The sequence below is a fragment of the Colossoma macropomum genome, unplaced genomic scaffold (assembly GCF_904425465.1).
Source record: "Colossoma macropomum unplaced genomic scaffold, Colossoma_macropomum, whole genome shotgun sequence".
NCBI classification, from domain to species: domain Eukaryota; kingdom Metazoa; phylum Chordata; class Actinopteri; order Characiformes; family Serrasalmidae; genus Colossoma; species Colossoma macropomum.
This window is the reverse complement of record NW_023496024.1, coordinates 370,903-385,111: the sequence shown is the minus strand read 5'-3', so window position 1 is coordinate 385,111 and position 14,209 is coordinate 370,903. Positions and strand designations below refer to the sequence as shown.

Here is a 14,209-nt window from a genome sequence, read left to right as displayed (position 1 = left end):
TTTCTTAATTGTATGAATTTTAGTGTTTTTTCAAGTTATAAAATTTAGACTTTTATTTCCACACTTACAGTCAGCCCGCCTGAAGGGGTGGACCTCACTGCCATGGACATCCCGAAGAACTGGCCGTTATCATCTGTGGGTCAATAAATCTGATTAGACTGAATTGTTCTGAAGTGGGGTTGTTATTTTATTTTGGTTACTGTGGTTGATGTTCAGCTACAGTGCTCAGTACTGCAGGTAGTATGGAGGTGGAAACAGAAGTGTATGTGTTTGTTTACCTTGCTGATATATCAGGTTGCAGTTTGTTGCATTTAGCATGCAGCTATAAACGGCGCCTGACCGGTTTGCTTTTAAAGGAGCACTAACGATGATCCTGCCAAGCAGAAAATACAATTAACAAAACTAACCAACTGACCAATTAAGCAATTAACCTACCAACTCTCCACCGAAAGAATGACCATTAATCACAGTAGGAAGAAAGTTCATTTCCTGTCTGAGTGTGTACTCACTGTTTGCTTGTGTCAGACTGATACTGTAGAACCCGATAACCGAAAAAATCCTCTTCACTCCCCGAGAACCTCTCTGGGTTTGTTACATCGATGTTGAACCCGTCTGACACTGACACAGCTGGAACACCAGAGAGACAAACACATACAGAGAGACTTAGCACATCGTCATTGAGCTACATTCTCTAAAAAGATGGTTCTTCGAGGGTTCTTTAGTAAAGGGAATGGTTCTATTTAGAAACATGAGTTCGATATAGAACCATGTTAAGCTTAAGTGGTTCCTTGCATGGTGAAATGGTTCTTCAGATTGATGGAGAAAGTGTTGTGTACGGTTCTACCTAGACCCTTTTTGAAAATGTTTCTATATGGCACCAGAAAGGGTTTCTCTTTTTTGAGAAACTTGACAATATCAGAACCCTTTTTGGTGCTAGATAGAACCATATACAACACATTCTCTATCAATCTGAAGAACTATTTCACCATGCAGCCACACAAAGAACTGTTTAAGCATCCAAATGGTTTTATATATTAACTTATGTTCCTAAAAAGAACCATTCCCTTTACTAAAAGCCCTTGAAGAGTCTAGCATATTCAAACAGCTACTACACAGGACAATAATAATAATAATAATAATAATAATAATAATAATAAAACATTCATACATTCAAATGCAGCTCAAAGTGGTTAACAAAGAGACAAATGAAAACAACATAAAAGTACAACAAAATATATGAAGTAAGAATATTCAACAAGGAAAAATTTTAAAATAATTGTTTAAAATAAAACAAAAATTCTTATTTTCCTTATTCCTAATAATAATAAATCGTTTAGTATCATAAACCCTGTCTCGAGTGAACATAAAAGACCTGGAGGCTGTCGAGTGGACAGACTTTCCTATAAGGACTGTGTACCATGATGTTCAAAGCTGTTAAGAGAGATATTTCCACATTTTTGTGGTGCATCACATCAGTCCTGTCCTTGATCACATTAAAGTATGAAACACACCAGATTCTCTGATAGTGAGCAAAAGAAGACATTATGCCAGGCTGCTATAACACTTCACAGTGCTGCGTCAGATAAAGATAATTCGAGCATAGTGTTAGTTCCGGCAGGCCACAGAGTCAAGCTCAGGCCACAATCTCACATCACCAGCTAGTTATTTTGCTTCCTCTGCAAACCCCCTCCACCCCAACTCCTCCTTCATGCTGTGTCTTTCTTGATCACTGTAATGTTGTTGTTGACGCCTGCTCTGTTCTGTACCCTGGGGTGGGGGAGGGGGGGTCTTCCTGCTGCTCTCCCTGCCTTAGGCTTTCCATGGATGCACATGGAAGGGCAGGAATGTCCCAGAGCAGAGCCACTCAGCTAAATATGACTTACAGCACATTAAAATAAAATATGTTCGTTGATTAAAGGGGTCCTGACTGAACTATTAGGACAACTTCAGTTAATGATACCAAGTTCTCTGCAAGCCTAAAGCATCTAAATGGGCTAAATCAGGTATCTTGTTTGCTAGCTATCTTCACATACTAGCAGCCATCAGATTGTATGGATGTGAATTTATACTCTGTACTTGTCTGCATGTGCACACTTCACTAACTCCATTCATGTCCAAACAATGTCATCCTTTCACACTGATGGAGAAATCTTTCAATCTTGCAGCAAACAAGGTGAAAATCGTATCATACACTCTTAAAAATGATGGTGCTACAAGGGTTCTCTCAAAAATGAACCATGAGCACGCAAATATTCATTTGCATGATTAATGTGTTCTCTACTGTGTAAAGCATCGTTCAGATTGATGGAGAAGGTGTTTTATATGGTTCTGCATAGAACCTTTGTGAAAAGGGTTCAGTATAGCACCAAATGGGTTCTTCTATTGTTACACAGAAATGAATTTGTGTTCCAGCTTTACTAAAACCACACACAGCTCAAAAATAAAATAACAAATAAATGTATTTTAAAAATATGGTTAACAAACAAAGTTTGGTCAGCACGTTCTCCATTAATCCGAAGAATGCTTTCACGATGCAGAGAACCCGTTAATCATGCAAAGGATTCTTTGAGTGTTATGATTGCATGCAGAACCATTGCTTTACTAAAGAACCCTTGAAGAACCGTTATTTTTAAGGGTGTGTGATGTCCACACTGCTGATGTGAAGTTAGGGTGTTTTTTCCACCAAATAAAGCAGCAGAACTTTGGCTCCAGAAAAAGGTAAGTGTTCTTTTTCCACTGTTCATCTGTCCAGAACCAAAGGTCTTCTGGTGCTCAAGCTCAGTGCCAACTTCAACTAATGTTACTTGAAGATCTCCTGCTCTGTCTTTGCTTAAACCTGCTGCTGAAGTTAATAAGACTTTCGTGAATTCTTTACTCTGCCAGGTGAAGATGAAGTCACCAACACTAGTACATCACCAACAAGAGAACCAGAGTGTACTAGAACAGTGACAGCAGTGGACGTGTGGTTAGAAAATGACTAATGATGAATGTGGTGGGGGGGTGATGAACTGTACAGAAACAGATAAGCTAGAGTCTCTAACTGTACACCGACCTGGTATGGTAGGTGTTTCAGATAAAACGGCCAGTGACTGTAGCTACAAGCCTGGTAGACCTAATGAACTAGAACTCTTGAAAACAGGGTTGTCCCATCTTTTTCTTATACCACCCAGTAGTTCTTCAGATAACCATCAGCATGTAGAAGGCGGTTATTAACCACTCAGCATCTGCATGGCACCTGCGGTAACTGTGGTAGCTGAGTTTGTGGGCATGGGTGGATCTCAGCTCCACCACTGCACTGAACACTTTCAATTAGTGTTGCAGTCAAGACCATTGGAGTGGTCCTTTCAGGAGGCAGCTGACTAAGTAGGCGGCATTTAAGGTCACATTGGTGTTGTCCTGTTCTGAAGGCAGCATAGGCCAGCTGTCTGCTAAGGTGCCTTAATTTGACCAAATCCCATAATACTGCATAACAGCCAAGAGTTCCTGTGCTTCACTTTGATCAACATTACCGCTCATTTCTGCTGACTAATGTGTTTACAAATAATTTCTAATAATATTATGTTTTTCTCAACATAGGAATCATTCATCAGTCATGCACAACACAGAGAAAAGGGAGGGAAAATAAACACCCAGCTTACAGACACAAACATTCATGCTGACTGAAGCTTTACCCACATTTCAGGAGCAGCACAGTGAATTATCATATTATTACTATTCAATAATGCGCTTCCTTGCACAGAATGTTAACACATTGCAGATTTTTTCTGAAACTTATCTGTAATATATTTATTTGGCTACTCAAGCATTAAACACAATGGGTCCCCTCTTACGTCAGTTCCAAACGTCTTGTACACTGTAAAAAATGAGACGTCAGCTCAGCTTAAAATTTTACAGTAACTGATTACACAGGTTTTTTTGAGTTGACCCAACGTTGAGTTCATCCAACTCAAACTGCTTAGCTGAGTCAAAGGTTCTCCCAGCTGCTGTTTCGAGCTCTGCATCTCAGTTAGATAAACAAGACTGAGTTTGTGTTTTTTACCCAGTTTCCCCACTAGCTGGCGCTCCTTCTATTATACGGTCCAATCTGGCCTGTTTTCCTCTTGGGCTTCTGGATATTTACAGCTGTGGCATTGCTGGGATTCAAACTCACAACCTCCTGATGTTGGGATGAATTATTAGACAGCTGCTCCACATGGGACGACGCCCTGCTTTAAAGTTAAAACAACTAATATTCTCTTCAGTGTTTTAAACATTTGTAGACACAAAATCTGAGCTGCTTCATGTGATCCTGAGTGCTGCAGTGGGCTAAGCCATCATCCCAGCAGGAGGTTGTGAGTTTGAGCCCCAGTGATTCCACAGCCATCAGTAAGTGCGTATCCAAGAAGAAAGACACCTAGCAGGACTGCGTGATGGAGAGAGTCCTGGCTAGTTGCAAGACTGAGCATAAAAAACAAATTAATTTTATTGATTTATCTGAGGTGAAGAATGAAAACATTCAGAGAAATTTCGACTCAACTAAGAAGTTTAAGTTGTGTGAAATCCTGTGTCCTCAAGTTGAGTCAGCTCAGGAAAAGCCATGTAATCAGTTACTACATCATTTTGAGTTGAGCTGACCTCCCATTTTACCAGTGTACAGTTCCTGTGAGATCTCCCCCCAGAATTTTTGAATTGAGTAACAAGTCCACAAACAATGAGTGAGGCTGCCTGTCTCTACCTCACATTTAGGACTCGTAGGAGAAAATCCTCCTCAAATTCACTGTGATGATTTAATAGCCTTTGCTTTGTTGCAGATGCTGATAGAGTTCACATTCTTCCAAACCTCGTTCCACACATCTTCCTCAAATAATGAGTGCTAGTTAGTTTGAGGGGCACAGAGTCAGATATTAATGCCTGATCACGTTTCAGACGAGTCAGAGTTTATCAGATATGTTTTTTTTGATCTAGTCTAATCTAATATAAACTGATCAGAGACCCAATCTGAACTGACTCCTCTAAAGCCTTGGCTTCACTAGCCTTGGGATCATGGATTAAAGATGTGATCAGTTTGGTATTTTTTAGGGTTTTAGATGGTCATAAACTCGATTGAGCCTTAAACTCAGACGTGAGAGACTTTTCACCATTGTTCTTCGTTTACTGGCTGTATTTTCTCCCGTTTGTGCTCTCGGCTTTTATTGGCTGTTGGAGGAATTCAGATTGAGTCATTGACCAGTTTATACTAGATTAGACTCAGAGTTGATCCTCACTGAGACAGGATTACCTGCTGACTCATTACTGAGTCAGAACAAACAGCAGAGAAAACAGCAGCAGCTCCACGTCTGTTTATCTGTGTTTCCTGGTAACAGGAGAACACAAGAGTTTGTGTGAGTTCAGAGTTTCGTTTGATTCAGTGAAATTAAAGTTGGGTAGCGTTTGATCCCCAGTGTTTCCGTCACGCAGGAACATCTGCAGAAAGCAGTCAGAGTTATAATCTGTTAGGACTTTAAAGGTTGTGTCAGGAAATCCAAGGCCTTGTTCAGAATCTCTGCCTGCAGTCGACCGAATGAGCGTTTAAATTCCAGTCAAAACAGCCATTACAGGTTTTTCATGTTCCAGCACCAGAAAAAAACACATTTAATGGAAAATTATACCAATCAGCTCAATCTACTCTCAGCTGTGTGAGTCAGTGAGTCACTCCTCTCCTTTGTTCCAGCTTCCATTCTGTTCAGGAGCCTCACTTTCAGTTCCTCAAAGAATCTGCAGACACACCTCCAATGTTCAGTCTTAGAAGCTGGTTGACCATTTTCTGCTTTTTGGATCCAAGTAATACCACTGCCCGAGCAATATCTTAGCAACCATCTGGGATACCATAGCAACAGCCTAGCACCACCTTTGCACCCACCTGAGATTCCACAGTAACAGCCTAGCAACACCTTACCAACCACCTGGGATTCCACAGTAATGGCCCAGCAACATCTTAGCAACCACCTGGGATACCATAGCAACAGCCTAGCAGCACTATGGCAACCACCTTGGACTCCACAGTAATGGCCCAGCAACATCTTACCAACCACCTAGGATACCATAGCAACAGTCTAGCAACACCTTACCAACCACCTGGGATACCACAGCAACAGCCTAGCAGCACTATGGCATTCACCTTGGATTCCACAGTAATGGCCTAGCAACATCTTAGCAACCACCTGGGAAACCACAGCAACAGCCTAGCAACACTTTGGCAACCATCTGGGATACCATAGCAACAGCCTGGTAACACCTTAGCAATCACCTGGGATACTATACTACTGGCTCAGCAACATCTAAGCAACCACCTGGGATACCACAGCAACAGCCTGGTCACACCTTGGCAACATCTTAGCAATCACCTGGGATACTATAATAATGGCTCAGCAACATCTTAGCAACCACTTGTGATACCATAGCAACACCTTAGTAACCACCTGGGGTTCCCGGATACATTCAGTGGTAGAGGTCTGGACTCTGGGGTGGTCAGTCCATCGTTCAGCTTCTTTGTTTGATGTGTCCGTCTCCTTTTCTCAGTGAGGTTCTTCTTGATCAGCTACACATCCTTTCAGACCCACAGCGCTGAGTCGTCTTCTCACAGTGGAAGGATGGACAGAAACACCTGTGGATGTTTTCAGATCTGATCAGCTTGATTTTCTCCTCTCTCTCAGAGATGAAAGCTTTAAGTGCTGTTTATCTGATGGGGGCAGTTTTGGGGTCGACCAGCTCTTCCAGGTGGTTGTTAGGAGGAACATTTTCTCTGGAGCTTTAAATCAGTTTTTGAATTCCAGTTTTATAAAAACTCCACTTTTTCACTTTGACTTTCTTCTTCATGATGCAAGTGGATTATCTCACTTCTAATCTCCTCACAAACATCTCCTGATAAATGAAGAACTTATAGCTTAGTGGCTGTTTTGGCTGAAAATTAAATGAATTAATGTGGGTCTCTGACATTTGTACAGTGCTGAAGTCAGTCAGGAAGCTGGAACAGATGGTTTAACTCTACTTTTGCTTTTTACTTCTGCTTCTTTTACTTTTTCATTTTCACACATCTGAAAACAGTAAGTTATCGTTAAATTACTATCGGCATCAAAATCTAAGATCTTTGTTTGTTGTAATTTGCTGGCCACAAACTGGTCAAGCCTGTTTTTCAGAGAGAAGCAAACCACAAAATTCCTATAGACAGATGAGCCACCTTATCCATGCTGCTCCCCCAGACTGTGTAACTACTCGAATAGAGAACTAGGACTTTCAGAAGGAGAGAGATTACAGTTCAGTCAAAACCACACCTCGATCGTTCTCTCTCTCTCCATCATTACTCAAAGCAAGCAATGAAAACACAAAAGGATCTTGATACACTACAGAAACCAGCTTTAGACAAAGACAGAAAGCCTTTCATCCTCATCACCATCGCTTTCCCACATATATAGGAGAATAACAATCACTTTGGGTCAATCCACATCAATCCACCCAAGACCCCTCAACTGACCAGCTTAATATTTCCAGGAATAATTTCAGTCCAGTAGACAGAGCTCAACATTTTAGACATGTATGTTCATTATTTCTGAGATATAGAAGCTTTTAAAAAGTGGGCGTGGCTTGTATTTTAGTATTTTAGCTATGAAAAAAAAAGTGCATTCATAACTTCATAACTTTTGAACTACTAATCCTAAATTTATGAAATCTTCAGGAACTATTCTTTGGTTTAACATAGGTTTACCTACCAAAATACATAATTCAGAGCTGCATGTTTGTTATTTTATAGTTTGCTGAATATCCAGATTTATTTTCTTTGCATTGGTGAACATCTGAGCTTCAATATCTCCACAGTGAAGTACACAAGATCTCTCAAACTTTGGTATTTATTACATCACAGTATGGTTTCATTAATTAAGCACTAATCTTAGGTTTTGGATTTCTAAGCTATTAAAGCAGCAGCATGATGTGAGAATTGGTCATTTTTGCTCTTGGGGTCCCCCTGCAGTCACAGAGTGTATTTCACTTTTACACCAGTGTCGGAAATGCAAATCGAGCTCCTCGTTGGCAGCTGTACACGTGCATTTTTTAATTCCTGCTGCTTTTATGAAAGTGTTAAATACAGTTTGTATTTAAAAAAATTATAATATAACAACATATCATCTAATCATGAAACTGTATTAGATAACGAATATGTGCCTCTCACATCACAAGAGGAAATGTAACATCAGAAGAGGAACGAGATGTGCAAGTAACAGTTTTGCATCCTCATGGTTCTTCTGCGGGTGAGGATCTTCGCCGGGTTCCACTTCTTGGTAGACAGTGTTTTATATAAATAAACTTTGTCAGATGTGAAAAATAAATCACTGAATTATTTTAATTTACAGTCACCAAACAGATTAACTGAACACTCAGATATGAAATACAGTTTAAATACTGTTTTACATTTACTATTTTAATAATAACAAGGTTTGATTATATCTAATTTTAGTGCCTGTCAGGCATGACTGCTGTTGTTTGGAAATGAAGGCATGATGGTTTTTTCCATTTTCCGTAACTCGCGTCAGAAAGATTTGATATACTTCAGTGTGAAGATAGAAGCCTCCAAAAATCCCCCAAAGCTGTGAGACTGTATTTTTAGCTATTCTTAAAATTTCAATTCTCGGTCCTCAGATTTGGTAGTTATTTTTAATTATTCTGGTACTTCTATAAATAATTCAGCAGTAATTATTCAATAACTGAATGCATTTTTGGAGAAGTCCGAACACAAACGTAAGAATATCTGTTATAAACTGATGAAAATTCTTTGTGATGTCTGTAATTTATTAAACCGACTGTGAGGAGTGCTCAGTTTTGTGGTCGTGAGGCTGAAGAAGGTGGTAATGATTACTGAGCAGATGAGCTGCTGTTTAGCTGACAGAACAGTTGCAGATGGAAACCACAGTAGAAGAACTGTGTGGTTGGAACTTCTGCTTGTGTCCACATACATACATACACACCCAGTAAGATATGTGCGGCCGCAAAGGCGTAGCTGCTTTAGACCTTGTGCAATTCACCACTATTCACACTTTAAAATGATGGTTCTTCAAGGGTTCTTCAGGAAAGAAAATGGTTCTATAGAACCATGAATACTCAAAGAGCCTTCTGCATGATTAAAGGGCTCTTTGCACAGTGAAATGGTTCTTCAGACTGATGGAGAATTGCAAAAATATATTTGATAAATACATTTGGAATATATATTGTTTTCAATATGAGAACCCATTTTGGTGCTGTATATATTCCCAATGTGTTTACCTTATTTATCTTTTAAAACTCATTTATCAGTATGTAGTTATTATCTGTGTTCAGTGAGTGTAATGAAGGTTCCAGATGTAACTAAACGTTCTTCTGTGATCTGCACTGTACTTTACATTAACCATGTCCGTCTGCAGTCAGACTCTCACACACAATGTATTTCACATAAACAAGATATCAGATCATAACTGCATTTTCACAGAGTATCAATACCCACAACACTCGCTTCTGTCCTGATAAAGGATCATTAGATCAGATTTAAAATGAAGATACTGGAACACAAATTCATTTCTAAAGGTATCAGACAGTGAAGAGCATCAGACAGGATTCTGGATATTTTCATACGTTTTCAGACAGATTTGATAAACACATTTACATACAGTTATTTTGTCTGTGTGTAATATTTCCACATACAGTTCAAAATAAATTTATTTTAAAATATTATTTGGTTAATGTGGCAAAATATTCTGAACTACATTTTAGTGTTTGGAGTGTATTTCAGCATCGAGTGTTTGACATGTATTTTAAATATGAAACTATATGTATATATATATGTTTTTTCCCCCTATGGGTGCTATGGTTATGGTGCCAAGCTTGAAACAATACAACAACCCTTTTGGTTCTATAGAGAACCATTTTCTTTAATAAAGAACCCTAATTTTTAAGTGTGTACCTAACATTCTCTCTAGTTCTAAACAGAGAAGAACCTACACAAGGCTGACGAAGGCTTCTTAATCACCAGCTGCTTCATCCAGCAAGGTTGATCACTGTAATGTTCGCCTAACTGGACCCCCAAAAAAAGACCATCAAACAGCTTCAGCTGCTTCAGAATGCAGCTGCCAGAGTCTCACTAGGAGTTAAAGAAGGAACCACACCCCCTCCATTCTTAAACCCTTACACTACCAGTCTGTTCAGAATAGACTTTAAGGAGCTCTATAAATGTCTTAATGGTGCAAGAGTAGCGTATTTATCTGACCTGCTGCAGCGATATGAGCCGAGCAGAACTCTCAGATTATTAGGAACTGGTCAGTCAGTCCGAAGCTGAAGACTAAACATGGAGAAGCAGCGTTTAAATACTGTGCTGCTCTTAAATGGACCCAGTGGACAGAGAGCGTTAGAAGAGCCGACACTGGACACTTTAAATCAGCCTGAAAACGTTCCTGTTAGAGCAGCTTTCAGATCAGTTTAAACTCTGTTAGCTCTGCTGCTCTTCTCTCCTCTAACGCCGCTCTATGATCATCAATTCAGCTTTAATGATTCTTCTCTTTCAAAATATCACGTTTTAATCAGGTTTTATGTTCCGTTTTCTGACATATTCTCCTTATTCAATTTTGATTTTAAGTATCTCTGTATTTTCTCAGCTGTAAAGCACTTTGAGTGACCGCAGTGCGTGAAAAGTGCTCTATAGATTAATTTACCTACCTAATAACCCCAAACGTTCACTTAACTTGGTAAAAAACGTAATAAACCCAACAATATAATAACTTCCCAATAATGTAGGACACTCTCTGAACTGATAATACATTAATACTTTTACAGATAATGAAGTACGTAATTACATTATTGGACCTGTGTTCTGTGCTGGACACAGGAATCACCCCAGAAGCAAGGGGAGCATCACTGAGACAGAGTTTCAGAAGAGTTTAAACTACTTTCAGAAAGATCCTCAACTTTTCACACTTCTTTAAAACTGTAACTTTCTCAGTCTGGACAGAATAATACAGTCATATGAAAATCATAATTACAAATGAGAAAATAAGAAAACCGGTGAAATTTGACCACTTTTGAGGGTCAACAGTGGAACCTTCTGTTCTTTTCAATAATGTAATTGCATATGGTCAACCTGAAAATGCAATAAATTCTCATTAATTTAATAATTACATTATCAATAAAAATATCAGTACATTATCAATTAAGACTTTGTATCACATTATTGGGTAAATTATTACATTATTGACTTTTATCACATTTTTGACCAAGTTAAGTTCAAAATATTATTTGATTCCTGGCTGTTTTTATGTTATTAGGAAATTATTACAGTGCTGGGTTCTACAAACTTTAACTGTATATTCAGACTCCTGAGAAAATTATTAATTTAATTTATTTAATTCTAGACTAAAGAAGTATGTTCATGTCCTTGAAACTGGGCCCTCCCTGTTAACTGTAATCCCTAATTCCTAACACCTAATGTTAAATCTGAATTCCTAACCTCCACCCCGCAGGTCAAATCCATGCTCCCCAAACACTGAAGGCCTAGTTTTTAACGCTCAAGGTTTAACCCCTCACCCTCAAAGTGGGATCCATAGATAATTCTAGAAGTTCTAGATAGTTTTAAAAAGAGGGGAAGGCTAGATTTGGCTGCTTAATCACTGGTTGCTAATTAGAATTTTAGAACCTATGTATGAATCCTTAACACCTAATCCCTAACCTAAATCTGAATCCCTAATCTTTAGGGCCTAGTCCCTAATGCCAAACCCCTAAACCCTAACACCTATCCTCTCTGGTCAAACTCATAATCCCTAACCCCACAGCTCACTGCATAATCCTGTACAATCCTGAACTCCTTACCCCTGACGCTGACCCCTATATATTTCCAGAATCCCTCACCTAACAATCCCTTAACTAGATCTGAATCCGGAAGGCCTAATCCCTCACCTAACAGTCTCTAAACTAGATCTGAATCCGGAAGGCCTAATCCCTCACCTAACAGTCTCTAAACTAGATCTGAATCCGGAAGGCCTAATCCCTCACCTAACAGTCTCTAAACTAGATCTGAATCCTGAACGTCTAACTCCTAATCTCTAAAGTTTAATCACTGGAAGCTAATCCCTAACCCCCAAAGCTTAATCCTAACCCCTAACCTCTCTGGTCAAATTCATAATCCTTAAATTCTAAGGCCTAATCCTAACCCCTAACCCATCAGGTCAAATTCGTTATCCCTAAACCCTAAAACCTAATCCTAACCCCTAACCCCTCACAACAAATTCAGAATGCCTAAATTTTAAGGCCTAATCCTAATCCCCAACCCCTCAGGTCAACTTCATAATCCCTAACCACCCGGCATAATCCCTAAACCCCCAAGGTATAGTCTGTAACCCTTCAGATCTAACCAATTAAAATTGACCAACTAGACAGTCCTAGTGGTTCTAGATCGTTCTAAACAGAGAGGAACACACACAAGGTCAAAGCTGGTGACCTAACCGAAGCTAATTCAGCTCCGTGTCTAGAACCGTTCTACAGTCCGTCACATCGTACAGAAATACAGAGCCGCTGAGTGAAGCAGTAACCGAGTGGAACATGCTGCTGTAGGTTAAACAGAAGAGCGAGTTTGGGTAGAAAACAGGTAGTGTTCTCTATCGTATCAGCGGTTAGATCAAACAGGAAGTGGTGTTTTAGACGACTACACTCACTGAAAACAGTCAAAAACAGACGTTAACGGAACAAACGCTAAAACGACAGAACAGAAAACAGGTACCGACATTTCGCTTTCAACAAAACAGGCAGCAGAGTTTTACACTGGTAAACAGACAGGGTTCTCACCGTAGAACAGCAGCACCAGAAGTCTCATCCTCTCCATAGCTGCCTCTCCTGCTCACTGATCTCTCTCTCTCTCTCTCTTTCTCTCTCTTCCTCTCTCTCTCTCTTCCTCTCTTTCTCTTTCTCTTCCTCTCTCTCTCTCTCTCTCTCTGTCCTTTCCCACCCTCCTGTTTCGACTCGCAGCACTTTCACACTTCTGTGTGGTCGAGGCTCTGCATCTACAGAGCCATGAGAGTTTGACAGTTTACACTGCTGTCTGATCTTACTGGGTGAAGGTGAGAAAGAGAGAGAGTGAGCGTGAGAGAGTGAGAGAGAGAGAGAGAGAGAGTGAGCGTGATAGAGTGAGAGAGAGAGAGAGTGGGGTGGCCTGTTCTCATACTAAACCTTCTGATCACATATTATTAAAAGTCTTTGATCAGACCACACGCAACAAACAATCAGAGATTAACTCTGAGGTTAATTAACTACATTAATTTAATTACTTCTACGGCTTTATGAGACATATTACTCTCCAAGGGTTCTGCCCATGTTTCAATCCCTAACTCCTAAAAAATAATCCCTTAATCCTAATCTCTAAAACCTAAAAAAAAATCTAAATCTCTAACTCCTTAGTCCTAATCTTAACCTATAAAACCTAATCCTACAGCCTTTAAATCAAATGCCCCAACTCTTAATCCCAATCCCTAATCCCTAAAGCCTAATACCAACCCCCTTAAATTTAATCTCTAACTCCTTAGTCCTAATCTTAACCTATAAAGCCTAATCCTACAGCCTTTAAATCAAATGCCCCAACTCTTAATCCCAGTCCCTAATCCCTAAAGCCTAATACCAAACCCTGTAATCCTAATTTCTAAATCCTTAGTCCTAATCTTAACCTGTAAAGCCTAATCCTACAGCCTTTAAATCTAATTCTCAAACTCTTAATCCTAAACCCCAAGGTCTAATCCCAATCCCCAATCCCATAAGAATCTTCTTTAAGGTTCTTGGTGTAAAGATTTAGCAGTAAAGTGAATAAGAACCTTCTTTAAGGTTCTCCATATAAACCTGGATGATGTGTTTAGTGAATGGACACTATGTGTAGAACCGTTTCACTCATTCCTCCTCTTCACTCACACTGTTCTGTGTTTGGTTCTCCATCAGTGCTACAGCAGGCAGGACTGAGGGCTGTCAGTCACTGCTCATTAGAATACTAGGCCACGCCCCTCAGATAAAAGACAGGCTGTTTTATTATTTATCCCATTATTTTAATCAAATGTTGGTGTTTGATGTTTAATATGAAACTGTATTAAAGTCTAAATTCAGACCTTTATCATGTCTGACTGTGTTAGGCTGGAGCTCTCACACACTGCAGAGATGTTTCTACACAACTGTGTTCTTTTTGAGGTTCTCACACATTCGAGCT

General features: G+C 39.6%; 1 protein-coding gene across 1 annotated transcript in view; it reads right to left on the bottom strand.

The window, feature by feature from the left end:
• The window catches only part of zmp:0000001082 (integrin alpha-D), a 50,461-nt gene extending 37,386 nt beyond the window's left edge, over positions 1-13,075 (bottom strand). The window contains exons 1-4 of the mRNA XM_036564640.1: positions 12,811-13,075; positions 510-627; positions 279-373; positions 69-133 (exon numbers count right to left, since the gene is read on the bottom strand). Of these exons, the coding sequence (XP_036420533.1) occupies positions 69-133; positions 279-373; positions 510-627; positions 12,811-12,847 (315 nt within the window). The 5' untranslated portion in view covers positions 12,848-13,075. The remainder of the gene's footprint in view (positions 1-68; positions 134-278; positions 374-509; positions 628-12,810) is intronic.
• Positions 13,076-14,209: the final 1,134 nt, after the last annotated feature.